A 26,729-nucleotide genomic window follows, 5' to 3' on the forward strand; every position below is an offset into this window, starting at 1 on the left:
TTGCCTTACGTGCTGACTTTAGACCCCTGCGTAAGATGCGACTCCCCTGTACCTCAAATTATGGTAGGATTCCTTATCTTTTGTCAAACATATGCAATCTGACTTCCAAATATCTATCATTTCACTGAGAACCTTATTCAACCTCATGATTGTAGTCTCTTCATGCAAGGATATTATCTTCTCCAAATAACTGACCATTTGAGGAACAAGAGGAGAAGGCAAGGGAGTGATTATGCAGCTGCAACCAGAGCTCAGCAAAAACTGAAAATCAAAGATGACCACAGTTGTATCTATCAACCAGCTGTCTTCACCCAAGGACACATCAATACAGTTAAAGGCAGCTTATAAAGGGTAAACAATAAGAAAAAACAATTTTGTGTGATCTTACTGTTTCCTAGAAGTCCTTTACAAAACTTGTGGAAAGATGGAAGAGAGAATAACGGTGCATATGTTTCTGATTTTTTCATTAGAACAGCCACTTCCAAAGCCCAGGTCATCAGTAGTTTCCTAAAAATGCATTACAGAATAGTCATTCTAAACAACTAGATAATAGAACAAAGTTACTCATAAAACATTAAATACCTTAAGTTTTCACATCAATGCGGTAATGCAAACTTGCAAATATTTGTGAAAGAAAACCATTAAATAAGTGAAAATTACCTATCAATTGAGTTTTGGAAGCTCTATATTCAATATTTGGCCTAGAAGAGTTTCACTTTTGGTGTTTTCATGAATATGAAAACATGATCAATTAATTTTTTTCAGATGTTTTAGCCTGAATCCTATGAACTAATTATGGTGAGCATGATCGATCATTTTAGTTCATATGTTTTGTATAAAACCAAAATCCTCCAGTTTGAAATGTTTAGTCCTCCTTCCTCCTTTTTTTATTTTAAAGAAATAATGCAAATATTTTCTTGGTTCTAAATCAGAACTAACAATGCTCTTGAAAAAAAAATCTCAATCTCTGATATGAAGAAAATACTATTTACCTGGTATCTTGAATAAGGTTATCCTTCTTAAGCAATAACCCCAAAAGGTTTAGTATGATAGAGAAATGTTTCTTTGTAGCTGTGGTTACAGTGCTAATCACTGCTCCATCAAACAAAGAAGGAGAGGAGGAGCTGAGGCTACTGGATATGAAGTGGTCATGCCTGAAGGAAAATTAGAAAAAAGTATTTTATTTCCTTAAACATACAACTAAAATAAAAAAACAAGTGTTCTACTCAGATGTGTTGCCCAGAAAGTAGTTTCAATGTTATAATCGCATGATAGTCTAAAATTTAAAAGCTCCAATGCAGTATGAAAGCGTAGCTAAACCAGAATGGGTTAAATTATTTTTAAATAGTTTTTATGCTAACTACAGCCTCAAATCCTTTGAAGTACTGAAAATAAATGTAATTTCAACATTAAACTGAGTGATAGAAAAAATATAAGGTATATAAATAAGAAAGGAAGCTAAAGCTAGATAACCTGAGAGGGTCTGACCCAGATGTGTGCCACTATAAAATCACTACACAGTCTGTCACATCTATTAGCATCTGCTCAAAAATGTCCCAACTCTAGAATAATGACAGTACTGCCTATGTCATTCAGTCCTGACCTGCAAAACTGCATGCAGATTCTGGCACAATGCTTTTGTGCACCATGGTTCTAGTTTACATCAATGCTACTATCCCTCATTACCCTCATTAACGCTGGATTCAACCACAAGACATACCTTGCAAAATACCTCAAATAATGAGCGGCAAGGATGGTGAGGTAAATATCTTTTATTGGACCAACTTCTTCAACTTGTCTCTTTCACCAACAAAGGTTGCTCCAGTAAAAGATATTACCTCTCCCACCTTGTGTCTCTAATATCCTGCGAACAACACAGCCACACCATCACTGCAAGCATTAAGTAACAAGTGACCAATCATGTTCTATTAATTCCAAGGTGGTACAGGAGCAACTGGCATCTCAGCAAACTGTTTCCCCCCAGATTTCTTCTATTTAAAGCTGGATTTTTTACTTCAGCCTTGCAGTCACTCATGTTATGACTACTTGTTGATCTGAAATCTAGAAGTTTTTTATTCATAGGCATTTTATTCCTAATACAACAATTAAAATCTACTTTAATTTTTGCAGTTGCAATGTACAATGTTTCAGTTAATGTCTGCATGCAAGATGCCATACAAAATGAAGCACTGTTTAATGCGTATTGAAAAGTATATGCTAAATATCAGAGGAATCATGTAACATACCAGAGGTTAATTTTTTTCAAATAAGGAAAATCATTAGTTTACATCATAAACTGCTTGCAAAATTTTAGACACACTTAAATTAGACATTATAAAATAAACTTAATTCTCAGTCTTAAAAATATCTAAAATTATGTTTTGTACAAGATTTTTAGGAAACTGGGAATATGCATGGCCAATTTCAATCTAGAACCATTTGTAAAGGGTGATCTCTAGTACCTATGAAAATAAAATCAATGAAAATAAGAATTTATAAGAGAAATGGTGGCAACACATTGATTACACTACCGTCAATGCTGCTATAATAAAATTATTTTCTAAACTCAAATACGGTTTACATCTATTTATGCTCTTAAATATTAATGCCTTAGTGATCTTCCTACCTGGTACAATGTGAATACAAAGTGTAGAGAACTGCATACTGGACAGCAGGAAAGTGAACAGCTATGTCACTGTGAACAATCATCAAATTCTTACTCAACAGTGCAAACACAGTTGGAGAAAGGGCCCACATCTATAAAACAATTGTAATAAAAGCACAAAAATATGTATGTAAAGGATACTGTTATTCATCATATTTACATGTATCTGTTTTATAAAGAAATAAATGGTCATAAATGTGCTTTAAACAAAAAATGTAATGCTGAAATCATAAAAAACCTGCTGAAATTAGGACATTTTTACTAGTAATCTTTACTGTTTTTGTCTGTCTAGAATTTCTCAAAATGTGAATGCTTTCCTGCCCATAGTTGAAGAAACACAAATCAGTCTTTTCTGATGTAAAAGTTTTCTTTAAAAGGTGATGCAAGAGTACTTTTAATCAAAGTGGCACGATGTGAAAGTTGGAGACGGTGCAGATTTCTTCATCTTTCTTTCCTACTCGATAATTTCTGTATCGGGGTGGGCAAACTACAGCCCACTTGCCGGATCTGGCCTCTCAGGGCTTTGGATCTGGCCCACGGGACTGCCACCCCCATGGTGCGGAGACCCCGTGCCACTCCCAGAACAGCCGGCACGATGTCCCTGCGGCCCCTGGGGAAGGGAGGGCAGAGGGCTCCGTGCACTGCCCTTACCTGTGGGTACCATGCCCGAAGCTTCCACTGGCTGGGAACCGAGAACTACGGCCAATGGGAGCTTCGGGAGAGGTACCCACAAGCAAGGGCAGTGATCAGAGCCCTCCGCCCTCCCTCCCGCAGGGACCGCAGTCAGCCACTTCTGGGAGCGTCGCAGGGCAGGGGCAGGAATGGAGCCTGCCTTGACCCCGATGCGTGCCACTTCCACCCTGCAACCCGCACCCCAAACTTCTCCTGCACTCTGCACCCCAACCCACTGCCCTGAACCCCCTTCTGCACCCCACAGCCCTCCTTCACCCCAATCCCCTTCCCTAAGCCCCCTTGTACACCCCGCACTCCTCTTCTGCCTCAACCCCTTGCCCTGAGCCCCTTCCTGCACACCACATCCCCTCCCACACCCCAACCCCCTGCCCCAGCCCTACATTCATGGACATGCACGCAATTTCCCCACCCAGATGTGGCCCTTGGGCCAAAAAGTTTACCCACCCGTTCTATATATTGTATTCAAATACATTGGCTTTTTGGAGGGGAGGGAGTGTTGTTTATATTTTAAATAGTTTAAATGAAAATATATCCTTCATACTTCTGACCTTGTTTGCTAATCTTCTATTTTGCTGTCCCTGTTTTTTTAAAGCACCCTATACATACACTGCCCCAAAAGGTTTATATTCTACCTTGAAAAGACAGAAAACACATGACATCAAATGCAAGGTAGCTTTTTACTGTCAGTGAAGATCACTGCAAGATATGCCAAAATTACTTTAGTCTCTTTCTTGTCTCACCAAGATAGTAGAATGTCCTGACACTATCAGAAGCAATAACCAATCACCCCAGTAAAGTATAGTAATGTGGAAATTACATTTCACCGCACCTTTAAGACTAGAAATAATTATCTCAAACAATTTTGCACCATGGAAGTTAATATTAAAACTCCTCCCTCAAAAGTAATGAAGGATCAAGAAAGAGACACCTTAAGTACATATATGCGTGCACGAAATGAAGATTATGTGCATTACATGAGTCCACAGAGACTTGTATCTATCAATAAAACCAAAACATCATGGTTTATTGAACAAAATTTTTAAAAGTATTTATTTTTACTGCAGTTAAATACTTACCCCAATCAAAGAGTTTTTAGCATTTCCAATAGTAGTTAGGGCACTGAGGTCAAATATAACTACAAACTTTGCATTAGCCACATTGAATACATGGTTCTTAAAAGCATCATGCTGGATTTCAGAACATGCCTCAGGAAGTTGTAGGCTACAGAGAAGACTATTTAGAGCACAGGTCATTTCTCCCAGAATCAACCTGTAAGCAGTCTCTAAAACAGGAATGTTTTTCAGGCTCAATACTGCTTGATAGACAGCATGGGCTGCTGCAACAACCTTGAAAATGAAAAGATTCAAAATGTTATTTAAGAGTGAGATATTTCTGAAGTGAAGCTTTCTCGTTAGATGAATGAAAGACTTATGAACATGCATGGTAGGACAGTGTCTCACTCTTCAGTTTATTATAATTAACTGTTTCTTTAATTATTCTAGGCAAATTAAGCTGATCATCATTTTAGGATACCAAAACTACACCAGTCAATAGTAAAACAAATTAGACTATTTGCCACAAGTAGCTGAACTTCCATTAAGAATCAACTGTAAAACTAAAATTAAAATTGAGTTGATCTTCAAATATATGCTAAAAGCCCTACTGAATAAATATTAAGTTAAGATATATTTAGCGTGCACACAAAAAAACCTCCAAGTAAAGACTGGATTGTAATCCTTTTCCATTTTCCAATTTATATTTGCTAAAAATGATGCCTATGCAAATTACGAAAACAGTTGTAGAAAATAATTCTCTTCTGTCTAGTATGTGACAAAGTATGTTTCCTCACATGCCACAACCGAATGAACAAAAACCAAACCTGAGTTTGAGCTTCTGTTTTCCTAATGAGTTCAGACATCTATGCAGCTAACTGTTTTTCTTATGGGGCAAAATTCCATAAGACAATATACCAGTGCTCTAAAACGGTATTAGAATTGCTGTAGCATATTGGTAGCAACCATCCACTCCTTACCTCTTTCTCCTTATGGTAACGGAGTACAAGCAATTTAGATTCTGGTATGAACAATTTCTCTACAAATGTCGATGGCAATTTTGTATTTATTTGTTCAACAATCTAGAGACAAAACATAAGCACTGATAATATACATCTTCAATTGCCTGAATTCTTTATTCAGACACACACATTTATGGCACTAATTTATAGAATTTAATAAATCAGAGCCTCTTAAAGATATTTGACTACATCAGAGTTAAGAAATTAGTAACAAAAATAACTAATCTATATCTATGTAAGTTAATGAAAAAACATAATTGCTCTCCCAAAATTCAATATTCAGAGGACAGGCTATTTTTATGCTATTTTATCAATCTAAGTGGAGATCAAGCACATGACCAATATAGGTTGCTGGATGTAAGTTGTATAGCAATGTACTAATATAGTTATTTAGCCAACAGAAGGCTAAAATAGTTATTTAGCCAACATCCGGGTTGTTGAGATCAATATTCTGAAGTAATCTGGTATCCAAAGTGTTTAGCCATGGCAGAGTGGCTGCATAAACATTCTAAATCCTGGTCTCTCTGGCAGTTCATCAAAAATACTGCTACCAATTGCAGAGGACAGTTAACCTATTGGTTAAAGCATAGGCACTATCCAAAGGTGAAAGGAAAATTATTTTGGATAAACTGGAAACTATTCAGTAACGGGACTAAGTAGGAGGGATAGCTCAGTGGTTTAGCATTGGCCTGCTAAACCCAGGGTTGTGAATTCAGTCCTTGAGGGGGCCACTTAGGGATCTGGGGCAAAAATCAGTACTTGGTCCTGCTAGTGAAGGCAGGGGGCTGGACTCGATGACCTTTCAAGGTCCCTTCCAGTTCTAGGAGATAATAATAATTGGAGCTATACCTATTATAGAACAAGTTCTACCAGCTTTTCAAAATGATTTGATACTTGTTGGGGGGCGGGAGGGGGATACAAGACACTGAAGTAGACGAAAAGTAAGAAAATATCGCCATTTACTGTTAAATCAGTTTGTCATTCAGGTGCCTGAATGAGATACGATAAATAATTTTTTCTAATTAAAAAGCCCGACAAAAATGAGAATTTGTATGTACCAGTGTCAATAAATTCAAGACTGAGATGATATAATCGGTACCACAAGTCTGGCAATTCTCCAGTTGATCTAAGCCATATGTGATGACCATGTCACAGTGTATAGTCATACTCGGGTCCAGACTACCAAGTAAAACCCCAGCACACTCATTGGCAGCCGTCAGTACAGCCTCAGAGAAGAAAACTTGGTTCGCTGTAGTCACACATCTCATTACTCTGTACAGAACCTAGAAAAGAAGGAAAGTGAATTCAAGTCAGTTTAACTAGTATTGGATGTTATTTAAGCACAGGGGAAAACCCACATTCATTTGAAACTACATAGACTCATAGAAATGCAGGGTTAGAAGGGACCTCAAGAGGTCATCTAATCCATGCATACCCCAATGAGGCGGCAAGATTAAGTACATCTAGAACATCCCTGCCAGATATCTGTCTAATCTTTTCTTTAAAAACCAAGAATGGGGATTCCACAACCTCCTTAGGAAACCTGTTTCAGTGCTTAACTATCCTTAGAGTTAGAAAGCTTTTCTTAATATCTAACCTAAATCTTTTGTGCTGCAAACTAAGCTGATTACTTCTTGTTCTACCCTTGATGGATAGGAAAACAATTGATCACCATGCTCCTTGTAACAATCTTTTACATATTTGAAGACCGTTATGTCTCCTCTGAGTCTTCTCTCCTATAGACTAAACATGTCCAGGCTTTTTAACCTTTCCTCATAGGTCATGTTTTCTAAATGTCTTATTTTTGTTGCTCTCCTCTAGAGACTCTCAAATTTGTCCACATTTTTCTTAAAGTGTGATGTCCAAAACTGGACAAAGTACTCCATCTGAGGCTTCACCAGTGCTGAGTAGAGTGGAATAATTGCCTTCCGTGTCTTATATGTGACACTCCTGTTAATAATCTCAGAATCCAGCACTACTATGCACTGGAGCAAGTTCTTTGAACATTTTTAATATTTATTTTGACAATATGCATTTATATTTTCATTAAATAGAAAAAAAAGCAACAACTCCAAATTTAGAATAATTTTAAAGACAATGAATTAAAAGAAGCACTGAAACACAGAGTTAAAGTAATTACTCTGGGTCCTATCCAGCATGAAACTGAAGTCAGTGGTAGAACTTCTAATGTCTTCAGTGAGAAAAGAACTGGGCTTCTTTTCTTAAATATGAGACCCTTGTCGGACAAGTTAAGTGCCTGGGCACATGTCAAACAAAGACAACCTTAGACCCCAATAATGAAATCTGTGCAGGTGGACCCTTATGCCTGCAAGGAGTCCCAGATTTATCAATGGGATTCTCTACAGGCATAGGTCCACTCACTCAGATTCAACTGCAGGATCAGGACCTTAATCTTGAGTGTCCTTTTGATGAAATTGGATCCTTGTTGCCTTAACTGTGATTGTAACCCATTAACTACTTCTGTATTACAAATGTAAGAATAAACATCTCCTTCTCAAACTGTACAACACTACCTATTCCAAAAGATACTCTGAAATAAAAGAACTTCTTATATATCAGATTTCAACTAGATGAAAATTAGAAAGTACCAACCTCTAGCTGGTTATAACTGCACTCCAGTTTTTTTAAAGCACCATGATAAGTTGCACAAATGGTTACATGAACAAATCATAACAACAAAATGTCTATAGCCAGGTCAAACTGAAAAACCTTTGCAAAAATACTTACATCAAATACACTGTGGTTTCTGGTACATATGGCTATCACAGGCCTCTGTCACAATCACTACTAAATATTAAATCAGATTCTGTTAGCTGTCAAACAAATCTAGTGCTTGAATAAAGTTGCCCATGAGTACATTTGTATGCTGTCAAATTTTGCAAAAATATGGATGTTGGGTTTCATTATTTGCAATAAATTTACCAGCAAATACTTCTTAATAAGTAGCATGAAACAAGTATGGAAATCTTACATCAGTTACATATGCTTCAGTAATTGGTTGTCCTCTAATTGGGCTGAAGCGTTCCCCAATACTCCTCACAACAGTGCTGAAAACCCGAAGCAGCGCAGCTAATTTAGGTAGTGATACTGAAGGAGGAGGAATATCTTCATCCACTGATTCTCCAGAGGCCACATGGCTGAGGTCCTAGATAGGAAAATTTATGTCATTAGGTAATAAGTACAAGCAGCTCTAATATAGACAAAGTATATATAAAATTCAGTTTTAATATCAGACACATCCATGTGTATCACAATAAACATAACACTAAGAAGCCCAGAGTTTCCTTTCATAGCTTCAACAAGCTGTTAATTATACTTGTTAATTAAAGATTACAAGCAACACAAAATGTCTGGAAAACTGTATTTACATTAGCCCTGTGTACATAGTCACCACAAATTTTGAGACAGATTACTGGTGTACAAATTACAGATGCATTATTGTTATGATTTATAGCAAAATAAAACCAGTTTCCATATTAAATAAGATTTAAGAGGCAACTTTTTTTTATGTTGTCTTTTCAATTATTGTGAACATCTCAATGTAGTCTCATCTGTTTTAACAGGAAATCATTACGATGACAAGATTACAAACTAGCGGAAAATGCTAAGAAAAGCTTGTGTCTCTCACCAACAGAAGCTGGTTGGTTCAATAAAAGACATTACCTCACCTACCTCATCTCTAAGAAAATGCAGTATTTCACACCTGTGTTTCAATACACGTGTCTTAAACACATCCCATAGCTACTGACTAATCTCTTACAAAAGATCATTGTTACTTCCCTATTCCATCTCAAAATTACAGACCTCCTAAAAACAAGGGTTGACTTCAATGGGGCTAGGTTTTCATTCAAAAAGTATATCAGTATGCAAGCATCTTTATTTTATATTCTACAAGCATATGCAGTATTTGAACCCCCTCCCATCAACTCCACAACTTAACAAAACAAGGTAATATGAACAGACACACAAAGTGGGTGAGGTAATACCTTTTATTGGATAAGCTTATGTTGGAGAGAGACAAGCTTTCAAGCTTACACAGAGCTCTTCAAACAGGCCTTTATGCTTATATTATAACTCTTAATACTGCTTCATAATAAACTTTGCTTACCTCAGCATATGCCTCCATATCCTCTAGAAACTGACCCAAAAGTGTGGTGGAAAAAGCAAGATCAGCTACCCAAAATGGCTCCAAGCTCTGTAGCCATCCTGTATAAGTCAGACCAAGTGAAATAGATTGTTACAAGCAAAGTAGAACACAGGTATCAAATTTCAGATACATATTACTGAAGGACGAAAAATATTACTTTTTTTTTTTTTAAGAACAAAATTATTTTTATTTATAAATTATCTGTATTACAGTAACACAAAGAGCCTCAAGGAGATTGGGGTCCTACTGGGCTATACACTGCTGAAATATATTGTAAGAAAGAGTCTACAGTTTAAACAGACAAAGGAAACATTATTCCCCTTTTACAGATGAGCATCTGAGGCAGAGAGAGATTAAGTGACATGCCCAAAGTCACCACAGGAAGTCTGTGATAAAGCCAGGAAATTATCTTCAGTCTCTTGATTCCCAATCCATCCTTCCTTTTTTCCAACACAACATTATTTTTAAAGATGCTCAAGAAGGAGGTTATGTTTTCAGAAGTTCACTTGAGGGTTGGTAACTGTAAGAATGATTTAATATTCTCTAATAGAGAAAGCAAATGGCATCTAAATGTAGACTGGCTAAAATGTCCTTTAATTAAATTTTAACTGACTGACATGTAGGGCATATGACAATAGGTTTTTTGGTTCTGAGTTCTATGAATACATTAAGTCTCCCACATATCCAGACATTTTTATTTTGTTCTTATGCAAACTCCTTTACCCTAGGTGGGGAGGAACTGTATTGGACTTTTAATAATTCATGAATGCCACTTACTTGGAGGGGTTGCCAATGAGTGACAAGAGGTATCCTCTTTCTGGGGATCAGGAAGGTTGCCTCCACAGTAGTGTGCGTGCAGTGACAGTGAGCAACACTTAGAAAAAAATCCTCATCCTCAACAAGGTGGAGCAGAACACTAATAGCATGTCACCACATATAACAATTTTATACGCCAGACTTACCAGATACCTGCTGTGTCAGAGAAGGTTTCTGAGTGTGATCTATATGCCACCCAACCAATATGTCAACTGTGTCCTTGAAAGCAAAGCAAAAGGTAAGTCACCTATGTGATGTGCTAAGTCAATGTTTTATACAAGAAGAGGGGGCAGAAGAAAGTCAGGCACAACTTACCCTAAAATTGGTGCTGAAAATATGTGGGTAACATCGGGAGACCAGAAGGATGCACTTGACACATTTGCACAGTAACTCTGGTGTATCCACATTTTCTAGAATGGACTGCAGGCTGGTCATTACAAGCTTAAAAAGAGAGTCACAAATAAAAAAAATTACTAGTCTTTTTAATATTTTTGACTAAGCTGAAATGTCATGAATGTTGTTAAATCGATTGTAACCTTGACTGGCATAAGAAAGGTCTGCTATAAAACAGATGGCTGCTCATTGTTAAGATTCAAGCAACAGGTATTTGTATAGCATTTTGATGCCTAGTATATATTTTCTGCTTTCCTATGAAACATGGAAATGCCAAGGTGTGAAAGGGGGAGGAAATGATAGGTTAACAGTGACAAACTTATTTAAGCTTACTAGGAATTACAGAGACTAATAAGGGTACCAGGGGAGAGGGGTTGCATGGTGTTAGGGTTTCCAATGAACTACAAAAGACTTGAAGGTTCCCCTAACAATCGTTTTAAAACTTGCATGGACTGAACATGTGGATGAGTCTTCCAAAATACCTGAGGTTCACAAACGGCTTGTCTTCACTAGACTTTTTACATCCAGTTAGGAGATATTTAACATCCATAAAGACTATGTGGTCACGCCTCACTTTGATCCAGGCTACAAGCATTCGTGCTTTAGCCTAAGGATAGAAGCCTTGTCTTTCCTAAGGCCTGGCCTACACACTCACAAGTTAGGTCTACATAGCTACCCTGATATGGGGTGTGGGGCGGGGGGGAGAAAAAAGACATATCCCTCATCAACACAGCAATGCTGACCTTCCCTCCCCCGTGTAGATTCAATTATGTTGAGAGACAAATGCTTCCATCAATGTAGCTAATTTCATTCGTGGAGGCAGTGTTCCTACATGGATGGAAAAACACCTTCCAACGTCAGCATGGCTATGCCAGCATAGCCCTAGAGCACAGACGTGTCAATAGAAGGGTTTTTTTCATCTGGGTAGGAACACCACCACCCAAACTAATATGTCTACACTACACAAACTACTATGGCACAGCTACAGCACTGCAGCTCAGTGGTACCTAGGTTGATGGAAGAACTATTCCATCGACCTAACCACATCTACACCAGGGTTAGGTCAACCTAATTACAGCGCTCAGGGGGCGAAATTGTTCACAGCCTTGAATGACGTAGCTATAGCCACCTAATTTTTAAGTGTAGACCAAGTCTCCAGACTGTAGACACAATCTAAAGGTAAAGCATAAACTCTAGAGAAAGAAGGCATGAGTTTATCTTGACTTAACTGACAATTAACACCTTTTAAAGACAGTTTGAATACTTTTTACCCAAACACTTGGGATCTACTGTAGGCTCATCCCCAGGGTAAATCACAAATATTTTTAGCTTGGAGCAACTGTCTGGAGAAGGGAAGGGTGGAGCTATAGCCACTCCATAATAAAACATTTAAGAGATGGAAAAAAGTGTAAGGTACCTTAGGCCAAAGGCTAACTGATGTGACCGCTAAATAAAATAAGCTCCTTAACTATAACTAGCATTTTTTCCTACAGACGACTTCTTCCACTAAAGGAATCCTCATGAGTGACAGTGACAAAGAAGTTTAGTGTTTCAAAACAAGCATAGCAACTATGCTACAGGTGTGGACCTGGTCTACACTTAAAACTTCTGTCAGCATAGCTGTATCAGTAAGGTGTGTGATTTTTCTCCAACCTTGACTGAGATAGCTATGCCAGCTAAAGCCCAAGTATAGATGTAATTAAACTGGCAAGAGTCCTTTTGCCAATATAGCTTAGGCCTGGTCTACACTACAAAAGGTTTGCCAGTATAGTTATACCACTATAACTATTTTAGCATACTCTTCTAATATAGATGCAACTTATACTGGCAAAACAGTTTTACTGCCAGTATAACTCTTACCAGTTCCCTGAACAAAATAAGCTATACTGGCAAGATGACTTTTCTGCCAGTGTAACTGCTTCTATACTATGGCTTTTGCCAGCAGAGCTGTCGGTCAAGGATTAGAGGACAAAAAAAAAAAAAACCTTGTGTAGACACAGCTATACTGGCAAAAGAGTCCTTTTGCCAGTAAAGCTTATTTGGGAACAGGCGTAAGGTATATTGGCAAACTCTTTTAAAACTCTTTTACTAATATAATTTCTGTCACGCTAGAAGGTTTGCCAGAATGGCTATCTATACTAGGGCTTTTGCCAGCATAACTATGTCAGTTATAATTATGCTAGCAAAAAACCTTTTAAATACAGACCAAGCCTTACTCCATTTTAGAAACTGGTTTAAACTATACTAGTGAAAGAACATCTCCAATTAGGGCAGTTTGCCAATACGACTCTACCAGTATATCTATACCAGCAAACCCTTTTAAGCATAGGCAGGTCTCCCTATCAAAAACAACCCAGGAAACTGATGAAATCATGAATACTCACAAGAACAAAATGGGATGAAGAGTAAAAAGGTACAAGTTAAAATACAAGGCAAACACAAGCTAGTGCTCTAGTGGACCTTCCAGCCACCAGGCTGATTTTAAATACTTCACAGCCCTCATTCTGGACAGATGATATTTCAGATGTCCCTATGACTGAAAATAATTTTTTTTCAAGGGGAGGGAGGGTCTGGCAAGTTTTGCTGCCAAGTCTTCCAGTTTAATCAAGTAAAAAGGTGGAAAAAATTGCTACAATAACCAAGAACAGGCAGCAAGAAGTGAGATAAAATAGTAGTTTTAGTTCTAAAATACTTACAGACTAGATATTAAACAAGAACAGAATAAAGAAGGACATTTCATACATCCTTACTACGTAAAGATTTTTCAAACTATAACCCAGACTTCAAATTCAAATCACATTTTTAAAGGAAAATTACATTTAAATCTCATAAAATATCCAACTTTTTTATTCCAAAGTGTAAAATGTGTTTTTCACAGGGTTATGTATCTCTTTTATTCTAACACCCCGACCGCTTACTCTTCATGTCTTCATTTTAGTAAAAGCAATTATTTGATTCAAGCTCTGCATCAATACAACACCGGAAAAGCAATAATGCCCCAATTTTAACTTTTATTCTTACCTGCATTACAGATGAAAAGGCTTTCTTTTCTCCCACAGTCTCTAGTGCTTTGTAGGTTGCACGCAAGTAAAGAAGTTTAACTTCATCTTTAGTGGATGAGCTAAATTTGCTAAAAATCCATTTAAAGATCTTCTCAGCCTCGTAGCTCAAAGAAGCACAAAGAAGGCCAAGACAGCAAGCTCCCTCTTGTCTCAGTTCTTGAAGCAATTTGCTACTGTATTTATACAAAAAAATTTAATTTATACTTTCAGAGGGTAAAAGCAGTTAGACCTTTTACACAGTGAACAAGTACAAGAAAAAATCTTGAATATATTCCATAAAAAAGTTTTGCACAAGCATCTTTTCTAAAGCAAAAACACATGTATATATGAAGCTTTTGTATTCCTTCCACTAACAGCTGCACCCGCCATTTAGATGAGTTATATAAAAATGAATAATATTAAATGGATTTCCACTAAACAAGTCTATATAAATATGGAAATACTACCGTTAGATTGGCAAAACTATTTTAGACCTGCCATCTGATGAACAAATCTCCCCTTGTAAACAGAGAGCTGACTTTAGACACAATAATATATCGCGGGGCCAGGCTATCTGAGACACCACCTCTCTCCCATGCTCCACTTGCAAGAGATTCTATCTGCTCATGTGCTCTTCTGGCAACCCTACAAAATGACCTCATTGTGGCCTATGGCAATGCACTCTTAATGGGAGATCCTCAAGAACTCACTCCCTCTCACACTACATGAGAACTTATGTTTGGCCCTTTCTAGAAGCCACGTAAAACAGCCTTCATTTAGCTTTTAGTTGGATTGTGTTTCTTTGCTTGTATGAAGTTTGTCTATTGGTCAATGGGGAAGCTTAAGAAAATACTAGTTTATTTCTCTCTTTTATGTGCAACATTAATATTAATTTTATTTTAATTTAAGTTCTAGCACATAGGTACCAAGGTTGCATTTGGCACAAAAATTCTGTAATCTGTACATTCCTATATTTAGATATTTAAATGAGTAAATCTTGGGTTCTCTTGCTCCCCAATCCCAAGGATAACTTACTTCCTTTACATTATAATAAAGCTCCAGTATTCTATGTCTAACATTTAAAAACTTGAAGAGTCCAACTATTTAATTCAGTCAGCAGAAAACATAGCAAAATAAAACTGACAGATTCAGAAGCTACTGTAGTGAAAATGAACTTTCAAGTTAAAAATTGCTAATGCTTAAGGTATGAATTATTTTCATTATTTAGGAAGCCAGGAATTAAGTACAATACCAGATCAAATCAGCAGTCTGTGTAGATCAGTATCCTGGTGAGCAGTTGCACTAGATATTTCAAAGAACAGTGCCACCTGCTCACAAAAGAAGCTTCCTTCTAATCCTTGACACTTAGCGGGTTTGCTTATGCCCAGCAGCATGAAGGTGTGGGTGTGGGTGTCCGTGTCCCTTCTAAAAAGGTATTTTGAGTCTAATGCAGTTATGGATTGTCTTTTTTACCCATACAAATGGATCACTCTCTTTTGAGTGCTACTTAAATTCTTAGTCCTAATGATTTCTAGCTGCATTTAGTTCCAAAGGTTAGTTATGTGTTGTGTAAAATTTTACTTCCTTGTAACCATATTTAATGCTCCCTTCATTATATGTATAGCAACAGAGACAAGAGGTGGATTTGGGTGTCTGTAGAAATTTTAGAAAAAAACTACTATATAAACAAAGGAGTATGAAACGATTACGGAGAGATACAAAGTGAAGATGGATATAATATCAAGCAGCTTTTAAAAAACAAGCTAAAGTTAATTTTTTTTTATTTTGTAGAATTTGTTCATATTATCACCGGACAGATCTCCTGAATTTGAAACAAAGAAATGTAAACTGAAGGATTATTCTAAAAACTCACTCTGAACAGGAATATTAGTGACTTTTACTAAACAATAGTCAGCTCAATATACATTGTTAAACAGGACCAGTAGCTTTGTGAAAGTATCCTTGGCAACTTGACAGAATTAGAAAGTTGATCAGAATACAATATATATAACGTGTCATGCTGGATGAAAGCCAAGAGAGGCTTTCTGCTGCAATGACCACCAAATAAAAGTTTGCGAAAATTCCTATGGCTACTAATGAGCCTTTATACTAATCTTATACACTAATTCACATTTTAATTATAGCAAGTGAGAATTAATAAGTGTCAATGATGTTATACAACCTTTCAGTTAGAGATATCATAACCCTTTGCAAAAAACAATCACATTTCTACATGAAAATTCTGTTCATGTTATTGTTAAAAGTAGCATCTAAGATTTTTTTTAAAAAAGTAAACACCTCAGAAATATAAGGCGTGTCATTTTTGCACTTCAGCACTGTGCGTGGGATTTTCTGACAAGCCTAGCAGCTGGAACCCCAACTCCCTTAAGCATTTTTTAAAATCCCACTGTACTCATATAACTTGTCATGCCTATGAAGCATGACTTCACAGATAGTTGGAGAAAAATGCCTTTTTGGACTGTGTTTACTTTGTGAAACTAACTCTACATACTTCCAACAGTCAATTTCATCCTTGCTGCTAACACTGGAGCAGAAAAGCACTTAAAAATGTTTAACAGGATTTTTTTTTATTTTAAGTCAGGGCACAATATTTGAAAAGGTGTTCTATAAGAAAATGGATATTTTAGAAATTAGTCAATTTGCAAAAATTCAAGTGGACAGTTTCCCTTTAAAACTTTCGGACTGCTTCGTTTTTCTAGCTTATTGCAGCTTACCTTTCATTAAGCACATCATGTATGGCAGTCAGGATATTATCCAGTTGTTTAACTAGTACCTGCAATAATTAAAGGATATACACTTAAAACTGTCACAATTGCTACTGCAATTCAGATCCTTCCTACACTCATATTAAAACATTATTAGCAACAGTGGACTGCTATTATATCTTCCCTGAACATCATACACAGCTATGAATTATTTTAAATAGATTTGTAATACTGTACTACAGATTTTTCATACCTATCTGCACTTGCTAGGAAAGCTTACTAACACACCGCGATTAAGCCTAAATGCGGTTCTCGCTAATATTGTTGCATCACAAATATGAAGAGAGCCTTATCTCCAGTACAGTAGAACTTTAGAGTTACGACACCAGAATTACAAATTGATCAGTCAACCAGATGCCTCATTTGGAACCAGAGGTATACAATCACGCAGCAGCAGAGACCAAAAAATCCCAAAACACAGTACAGTATTGTGTTAAACATAAACTACTTAAAAAAAAAAAAAAAGGAAGGCAGCATTTTTCTTCTGCATAGCAAAATTTCAAAGCTGTATTAAGTCAATGTTCAGTTGTAAATTTTGAACAAAATGTTATGGTGGTTCTTCTAAGAGTTACGAACATTTCGAACAACCTCCATTCCTCAGGTGTTCGTAACTTTGAGGTTCTACAGTAATATCTTCTATAGGTACACACTTTTGTGTCGACCATCTGGTATATCAGCAGAATAACCCTTTAACTGATGAGTGAAGGCTGTGGGGTATTTAAAAAAAAAATTTAAAAAAAAGTTGTTAGGTGATCCTAACTCTGGAAAACAGTAACATCTCTGATTCTGCAAAGGGAATTATTGTGGAAGCTAGAGGAATAGTTATTTGCATGGTGTATACTGCAATGCATTGTCAAACAAATACATTAATTGCAACAGTATAAGGCGCTATGTAGCAAAAAAAGACGTTTTAAAAATGAACACTCCTACTTTTATGTTTTCTTTCTTTATAAAACATGTTTACCTTCTAATATGCTTTGGGGAAAAAGTGTGTGATCACTTCAAAAAATCTTACATTCTGATAAACACTGATTCACTTCAGAAAACAATGGCAAAATAAGAGGGTCTGTGTGCTTGACTCCCTCAGAATTCCATGGTGTCACTGCAAAGGCTCCCCAACTTGTTTTATTTCTGGGAAAGAAAGTATGAAAAGGCACAGGATACCATGGAACAAGGAGGGGGAAGTCTTAGGCAGGCTTTGTGAGACAGAACGCAAAAACAGTGGTGGCATCTGGTGCTTACAATCAATTTGGGCTTGTCTACACTATGCAGCTTTTAGTGACAAGTCGGTGTCGACACAGCTTTGTCGCTAAAAGTCAGTGCGTGTGAATGCTCTCTGTCAGTATTTTGTCGGCAATTTTGCCAACAAAATACTTCCAGCCCTGCGAGCGACGTTACCTTTGTCGGCAGGAGAGTGCTCCTGCCGACAAAGCCATCTTCACACTGCCACTTGCGTTGGCAAAACTTTTGTCTTTTGCCTGGGGGGCGGGAGGCAGGAGAGGGCAGCTTTTTAAAGTACCCTTGAAAGACAAAAGTTTTGTCGACAACGTCGCAGTGTAGACAAGCCCTATGGCTCACTAAAAATCTTTGTTTTGAGTGTGTTTTAAAGTTTTGGCTCAAGATTATGTCAGGAACATTATCTGCTAATAGCTAAAAATTTTAGTCATGACAAGTGTAGTTCCTGGAATTGTCTAAGTTAAAAAAAATTTCCTTTATAAAAATATTAATGGTTTAACACTGATGAGAGGCTTTGACAGTGTTCTGATAGGTCACATGTGAAAAATATGATATTTAGCATTCTAATTGTTTGTAGATCTACTTCCTTCACTGCTGAGTTAAGGACAAGTTAGATGGCTATTGCCACTATGTTCTGAGAAATACAGTTGCACATCTACTGTATCTTCCCTAGTGTTATAAAAAGTCTAAATTAAGAAGATTATGAAAAACTGAGGTTGGATTGAGGATGGAGAAGGGCATGGGGGAAAAAGAGGTTGACTAATAAATAATGGGAGCCTGAGCCAAGACCCTACAAGCAAAACGATATGAAGAGATTTTTAGCAAGCGCTCATACTTTCAGCTAGGCTAACCCTTAAATTTTGAAGCCCTGCTGTCATGCTAGCATACTAATACTAAATGACAGAGCTCTCAACTGTCCCATTTTGAGGAATCTTAACTTCTCCCACATTAAAAAACACACACATACACTCCACCCCAAAATAAGCAACATGAAGTGCTCAGATGCCCATTAGTATTTTTTTCCTGAGCATACTTGTGAAAAATCCCAAGGCCATTGGAGAGCTTGAGAGAGATAACTAAGCCTAAAACATGAAAGATCCACAAGAGGTGGGGGGTGGAACAGGCCTATGTTAAATTCCAAAAAGATGTTTATAAATATATGTGAATTAAAATTCACATGTAAAAGTAGTCTGGCCTCCCAGCTACTTATGCTTAATTTTTATTCCAGTCAGCAGCAGATAAGGTTTCTTATGAGTAACGGGTTCCTTCAGAAGTTTTAACAGCACTGTGGCTATGAAAAGCGTAAAACAGGCATGCACTTCAATGGGAATATTCTTATGCCTTAGTCTTTCAAAATATATATATAATAGCTCCTCTCACATGCCTGATAGACAATAGGAATCCTTAATGAAATATGCATTTTCTGGTATTTAATTATCAAGACCAAAACACAAGATTTATTCAACAAAAAAAAGATAATATGATGTAGAAATCAACACCACACTGATTTTCAGAAGGAAACTTTACAGTTACTGTTAAATAAGCTAAAGGAGAGTAACTGATGTAGGTCTCATTTGCATGAGGAAAGCGCACTGGCTCAAACTTTAAAAAGGAAAACATTTATATGATCTTCAAAAGAAGCTTCTGATGTTGATAGCAAGACTGCTGAACTCAGCACCAATTGCTGCAGAACAGGAGATTTGTAAATATCCCATGTAGATGTTTTATTTGCAATAGATTCATTCTCTCTCAAATATGTAAATACTGGCAAATTTGCTCTTTGCTTCTCACACCTCAGGTCTATAATGCCAAATCTTTGTAAATTGCAGAATGGAATTAGAAGATTCTTATTGTGTCTAACAGTGATTCAGAGGAGGTAAAACACTTTCTTCCAGAACAAGGAAACCCTATCCACCAGAATTTCTCTGAGAGGTATACTGTCCACTGAATCAAGACTGCCTTCTCCAAGAAAGAGTAACATTTCTGTTGTGGCCAAAATGGATGCCTTCGTGGTAGCAAATGTATATTTAGAGGAGACAAATGCAATTTCTTCTCTGTTTCAGTTCAGTTTTAAAATACTAGATGGCTCACAAAGCTTTGGACTTCCAACTTGCAAACTGGACTATTACTAAGATATCAATTAACAACTTCCGTGCAATCTCCTGTAGAGGCCTGCAGCCAGGGTTTCATCGTGAGGACTGCCTTCCGTGCCCTCTTGCAGCCTAAGGTCACTCAACAGGCAAGTATGCCTCAATTTCCCCACTTCAAGGGGCTCCTTACATAACACCCCTTCTCCTAGGATCTAATTTATTGGCATGAAACACAAAACTATTCTCAGTCCTGGGATTTCTCTTCTCCCCCGTCTTGGCAAGCCACTCTCAGCCTACCCTCCTCTCATGGAATCTGTTCTCTGTCTTTCAGGCCCAAACCCTTCTGCCTGGACAAAGGTCTCCTGTGCACAACCAGCTCTTCTGCAGTCTCTGTCACAGCTTCTTCCAGTTCTCTTTCCCTGAGCATCCCCTCTCTCTGCAGCTTCCTGCTGCTCTTATAGGGGACTAACCTGATCCTTGCTAAGGTGTGCCTACTTACCTAAGAGTGGCTGGCCCCAGGCCTCTCATCTTTAAAAGGTGCAAGCTATCCTGTTACATAGGGTCAAGGATGAAGGAAGTCAGAGAACTGCAGGCGGAACTAAAGCTACTTTGCCACAATCTTTCCTATTTAGGCAAAGATATTAAGATGGCTATAGCAAAATTAACTCCTCCATGTAAAGCCCTTTTATGACCTTGCCCCTTTTAACTGGCTTTAAGTCTGGTTTGCAACACAGAGACTGTCCTTTAATCATTAAATATCAATCCAAACCTGGTAATGAGCGGGATTCAGATTTACTATATTATACAGTTAACTATGAAATTTTGCTAACTTGGCAGTGATCCCTGGCAGGAGTAGAGGGTTCATGCTTCAGCGGTTCTATTTTGCCCTTCAGAGAGATCTGAGAGGTTGGTGTTGAGGAAACGTTCATTTTTCTGAAATAATCTATCACACAAATTTCACAGAATTCTACTCTATCACCCGTCCCTGTTCAACAGCTGGGAAGCTACTGGTAAGACAGTGATATTTGCATCAAGCTAGCTCATAATTGAAGTGGGGATGGGGAGCTTCTGGTTCCCCAAGACCATTGTAGGAAGTTCTTCTCCCTTCCCTCCCTAGCCATCTGTATTTTCTAGAAAATTGCATTTCCTTCAGACGTGAACCTTGTTACAGTAATCCATGATTTATAGTTGTATTCAATTTTCACTGAAAATATTCAAGTTAATTATAATTTTGGATATAAGAACACAATTTAAATGCAAGTAAAAATGCACTTAGTGCATTAAGAAAACATTTCCAGGAGCAGTCAGAAGAAAAAGAACAGACTGACTGTTGTACAATGGATGTCATATTTACATCTTGGGCTCACACATATTTTGTGGTTTTGCTCCGAGGCAAACGTCTTAAGTAATCAGGCTATAAATCATTTCCTGAACGCTACAGAAAGGGCACATGGCCCAGAAATGTTTATCCTTTGAATTTAAAAAAAAAAGTGCATTAACCCAGCCTCACACTTCAATAGCCAAACTTTTATACAATTCATTTAGAAAGTGAATATATTACACATTTTAATGATACATGGACCAGCATGTTAACATTACTAACCAGTTTGTTTTCTGGTTGCTGAATAAATTCTTTCAATTGCTTTACAGTAGCCAGTCTTCGGTCTCTGTCGTCTTCCCGAGTAATCCTCCGAAGAAGATTTGACAGTCGAGACTCGTCAGAATAAGACAACGATCGCTCTGAAAAATAATATTTTATTCTCTATATGTGGTGTATCAGTATTTACTAAGAAAGCTGAACTTAAACTCATGGATATATTTTAATAGTATAGCCATTCCTTGTGAAAAAACAAAACCCAGTTTTACTTTTGTTTTTACCTTAGCCTTCAAATTAAAAAAATGAAATCGAAAAATGGGTTCAAATACCTGAAAATTTCTTCTCTTTGGCAAATAGGAGACACCCTATAATGTGTCTCTTCTGTCTCCTTGTTGCTCTGAGGCAGAACAAAACCTGTGGTTACAGCATTAGGCTAACCCTGACTGCTGAAGAGCCCTATTAGTGAAAGAACTTCAAAATTGAAAAATTTAAATTTTATGATGGATTAACAATAAGAACAGATTAATTGTTTTGTTTTATAAGTAGAAGACCCTGCTGTAGAGGCAGGAAAACAGAGCTGTTCAAAACAGAATATCTTTAGTGTAATTATGTCTCCACTTCTTATAGATTCACTAATCCTATTCGCCCTAACTATTAAGAGAAAAAGTTTTCAGGTGAATATAACTTTCCTAATAGCCCGTATATTCAGGTCCAAATGAAATTTTAGCAGCTGGTGTCCCAAGCAGGAGAGATTTTAACTGGAATGGAATGATAACACATTTTCAGAAATTCAGAACAGCAGAATACAGATTTGACATTCCTTTATTAGTTTTCATAAAGAAAAAAAATACAAAAAGTAAATAATGTACAACTTGTATATGTTACGAAATACCGCCCATTTTACAGGCTAGTCAATAAAATTATGCAATTTTACAGCTTGTCAAAGCTGCAAGACTAGATAACACAAAAATAAAACAATATTACACAGAGACAACATGTTAGGGTTGGGGAAAAAATAAAAATACACACAATTAAAAACAGGACGGAAAAAACTGGGGGGGATGAAGGAGGAGAAAAAAAAGCAGAGGGGTCAGATGGAATGGAAGCCTATATTCCTTGAGCTGTCTATATTCTTTATCCAAATGTATCAAGAAACAGGGTCCAAATTTCTTCCAATTCATATAAGTGCTCTCCACATTGGTAAGATATTTTCTCTTTCGCTGCTCACTCAGACAGGTCCAAATACCACTGCTCTATTCTGAGCATAAGCCTACTCCATTTTTTTGTAAAATCATGAGCTTCATAATTATGGCAACCCTCAAGAATCAAAGTCTTGTGTGGAGTTAAACCTAGCACAGCAATTTTAAGCTGAGGTCTGGTTGCAGAAGCATAGCACCAGCATCACTTGTGTCCACCTCTTTCCACAACTGCCTGACTGTTCCACAGTCCCATAGCATGCAGAAGTGTTCCTTTTTCTCTATTACAGCATCAATTTACATCAGAGGACAAGGCCCCCATCTTGCAAAACCTAAGTGGAGTCCAATACATTTTGACTAGAATCTTTTGCTGTATATCCGTCATAGCCTGAGATCCACAGAAGCATTTGTAACATTCTGCAATATGCTCTGCCACTGAGATTCTTTTAAGGGCTGTGATAACTCACCTTCCTATGCTTACACAAGGAACTCCACACTAAAGGAGTTCTTCATTAGTAAAGTATATATAGCAGACATGGACTTGGGGAGTTTGTGAGGCATTTCCAAGGTTTCCTCTAGCTCTGGGGCCTCTGGCAGGCCCAGGGTATCCACACCCTAGGAAAGATTAGCAACAGTTTTCATTTTAAGTATTGCCACTCCACTGAGGGTGGCAGGACATATTGTTGTTTTAATGTTAGAAGAGAGACAGATACAGAATTTTTAATCTGTAAAATAGGCATCATACTTATTTTTTCCATCCTCTCTATGTCAAGCTCTTCTGGGCAGGGACTGTTTACAATATGTGTGTATGTACAGAGCAATGAGACCCTGATTTCAGTCGGGGCTTCTTTTGTGCCACAGTAATATAAAATAAAAGTTAACAAGTTACTACATGCAAACCTTTTCATCCAAATGTCGTGTTGAGTATGGACTCCACATAAGTTTTGTATTGTTTAGTGAGTGATCGATCAATTTACTACCTGACTAGTACCTTCATTCGAGATGTACCATCCCATGGTCCAGAAGGTTATTACTGATAGGTGAGTTGGAGCCCTAAATAAGATGGTAACCTCCTAGGTTTCAGGAATCTTGAGGATTTTGCAATTGTCTAAAATTTGTCAGATTTATTTTACATGGAGAGAATCTTACCAAAGGAGGTCAGAATTACTGCAAAACTGAAAAGTTTGGTTTACTTTGGAAACAGAATCTATGTTTGGTACCTGTTTGTCTAAATAGAACATACAGAAGTGAGTTTCCCCGAGATCCCTCACTACAAATCAGGTCATGAGGAGGTGAAAAGACTGATAAATAAAACGTACAGTGAAACTTTAGGGAAACCTAAACCAATTTTCAGTAAATACTTTTAATATCAGATAAAAGAATTGAGGTGAATGAACTGCTCATCTATCAGAAGTAATAGAGAGTCTGCTTTCAGATATATCTTGACATCTGGATGTAAGGAAAATCATAGTCTTATTACTATGAGGACAAACAAGGATAGAGTAAACATGCACTCCACATGGATTCATCTTTATCCATACCATAGCGGTGAAAATCCCACACTTATACAATCTTATGAGTGATATGTCCGACCTTGCTCTAGTGTTTGAACACGAACTGGCATGCATAGACTTTATTCATAATTCTTTCTTTGATGAGAAAGGCATATTAACACTGGGGAAAAAAGAATTGGATGACCTAAACAACCAGTCAGATAACTTCGACCTGGTAGGATCTTGATATGGCATTAATTCCCATGCTAGCAGATTCTTCCTGTGTGGAACAAACAGATTATTTCCCAGAGACTTGTTGATCCCCAAATACATGGCATCCTACGTCAGGTTGCATGATGAGAAAGACTATTGCTCTTCTTCCTCTGATCTTCAATAGGATCTCTGGTTCTGAAGAAAAAAGTAAATGTGGACAAGAGCTCTGTTGGTTGTAACTGTGAATGGCTACTGCTCCATGTTTTGGTCTAGTGCATAAAAATACAAAAAAAAAAAAAGTATTGTAGTTTTGCTTGGAAGCCCTCAGGTCTGACTAAAGCCGACCAATATTATTACTAATATTAAGACAGGAGGTAGCAACTCCAATCCATAAAATTCACCAATTCTTTGTTTAGCCAGCCAGCTGTGATGGTGTTCTCTTGAATGGGGGAGTTCAGACGGATAGTAGTTTTTCTTCCTCCGTTTAAAGGAGAATGCAGGACTCCTTCTGGAAGACTGGTTGACTAGATTTTCCCTGCTGTTTAAGAGATATGGAGCACAAGAAATATTAGGGTTAGTCATCACTGACTACTAGATCAATGGTTTGAGACCATTGTGGACTGTCACTCTTTGTTCTGGTAAATATTAATTGGTTATTTCACCCTAGATGACCATGCTCCTTGTATTATTCTGGTTGGGAAAAGTGCTTCCCAACCTTCCAAACAGTATCAATTGTTGTAACTACCCTGCCTGGTTTAAAAAAAAAAAAAATCAAAAGGCATTTCAGAATCTGTTTCTCATCGGCCATTAGTTCAGAGTCTTAAAATCTTGAGGACATTTGACCTTACAGGTGATTGGGCATCTTTATGAAAAGGAAATGGCAAGGAAAACTTGACACAGTCTAATGTACATCTTGTTTCTGGCCAGCATGTCTATACATCCCCAAAAGCTCAAAGAATTTCACGAAGGCCTATGGAGAACATGTTATTTCCTTATTGTAATTTCTTCCTTGGAACTGAGCAAAATGTATTCAACCTTACTGATTACTATACCCATGTAGACGGAATTCATTTTCCTTTGCTCTTGGCTTATCTGGAAATCATGCTCTTAAGAAATGGAAAAGCACACCATACATCCAGGGAGGAGTGTTGAAGGAACCACAGTCAGTGCTTGGTGTTCATAAGGCAAGAGCTGGAATTTCTTCCATGAAGTTCCCACTCTAGGAACTGGAATCCCTGCTACAAGGAGATCACTCTAATTTGAGACGCCTCTGGCTGCTGGACTGATTTGGCAGCTGCTCTGCAAAGATTACCTGCCAATGTTCCATACATGGCTGAGCTACAGAGATAGAAGAGCACGGTACAAACGCACTGCAGTGACTCATCTGAAAAAATAAAATCACCAATCTCTGACCCACCGTGGAAGAAAGGAGAGGAACAGGATGAATAGTTTTGCCCTAAGTTTTCTTTTGCCTCATCAGCCAATTTCTGTAGCATTTAGATTGCAGAGTAACATTGGTCACCAGAGCCTTAGAGAGAAACTACTTTTCTGAAACGCACTCTGCACTAATTATACTACAGTTAGGAGCAAAACCAGAGAGCAATAAGAATATAAGTACTCTTTAATAAGTAAGTAATTTAGAAATTTCTTTAATTAGGCAGTGCTTAACCTGCACAGAGGGATTTCTATCACCAATTGCAGCTCTGGAGATAGAGCAAACTGGCAAGCTCTTCAGTTTTAACTTGCAGATCTAAAGTTAACAGAAATAATTAACCCTGTAATAGTAAAATCTTCACCTCTTGACTTCCTGGTGTCTCATCTTGTGTGTTCATCCTTTTGTTTGTAATCTCTTTAGAGCAAGAACCATACATTTCTCAATAAAATGCAGTTGTGCTATTTTATATACAAAAATAAACTACAATATGAAACTAAAAAAAGACAAAAAGTTTACTGGTTTAGACAGATGTACTTCATTTCTCCATAGAAAAGTCTTCCACTTTATAATTCTGTTAAAAACAGCTTTGTTTTCATTTCATTAATAAATGAAACTTTGATCTTTAATACATAATAAAATGTTGAGACTGGCAGTCAGTTGAGCCTAAAATCATAGGCTGAAAACCAAGTCAAAAGGACAAAATGAACACCCAGCAACATGAATGAAATTGTGCAAAGCAAAGCACTAAACACAAGACATCTGCAAAAGAATTTGTTTGCAAAATAGGGAAGTTTCTGCAACATGCTAATTACCCCTCATACTAAGACAACCTC

General features: G+C 37.3%; 1 protein-coding gene across 3 annotated transcripts in view; it reads right to left on the reverse strand.

The window, feature by feature from the left end:
* Positions 1 to 26,729, reverse strand: part of SMG1 (SMG1 nonsense mediated mRNA decay associated PI3K related kinase) — a 115,983-nt gene that overhangs the window by 65,571 nt on the left and 23,683 nt on the right. For all 3 annotated transcript variants that reach the window (XM_030578576.1, XM_030578577.1, XM_030578578.1), the window contains 13 exons: positions 21,566 to 21,702; positions 16,586 to 16,644; positions 13,831 to 14,044; positions 10,732 to 10,857; positions 10,563 to 10,635; positions 9,562 to 9,659; positions 8,425 to 8,598; positions 6,491 to 6,715; positions 5,391 to 5,492; positions 4,435 to 4,704; positions 2,627 to 2,757; positions 993 to 1,154; positions 389 to 507 (listed from right to left, as the gene is read on the reverse strand). In XM_030578576.1, the coding sequence (XP_030434436.1) occupies positions 389 to 507; positions 993 to 1,154; positions 2,627 to 2,757; positions 4,435 to 4,704; positions 5,391 to 5,492; positions 6,491 to 6,715; positions 8,425 to 8,598; positions 9,562 to 9,659; positions 10,563 to 10,635; positions 10,732 to 10,857; positions 13,831 to 14,044; positions 16,586 to 16,644; positions 21,566 to 21,702 (1,890 nt within the window). The remainder of the gene's footprint in view (positions 1 to 388; positions 508 to 992; positions 1,155 to 2,626; positions 2,758 to 4,434; positions 4,705 to 5,390; positions 5,493 to 6,490; positions 6,716 to 8,424; positions 8,599 to 9,561; positions 9,660 to 10,562; positions 10,636 to 10,731; positions 10,858 to 13,830; positions 14,045 to 16,585; positions 16,645 to 21,565; positions 21,703 to 26,729) is intronic.

This window comes from Gopherus evgoodei, chromosome 10, assembly GCF_007399415.2.
Source record: "Gopherus evgoodei ecotype Sinaloan lineage chromosome 10, rGopEvg1_v1.p, whole genome shotgun sequence".
NCBI classification, from domain to species: Eukaryota; Metazoa; Chordata; order Testudines; family Testudinidae; genus Gopherus; species Gopherus evgoodei.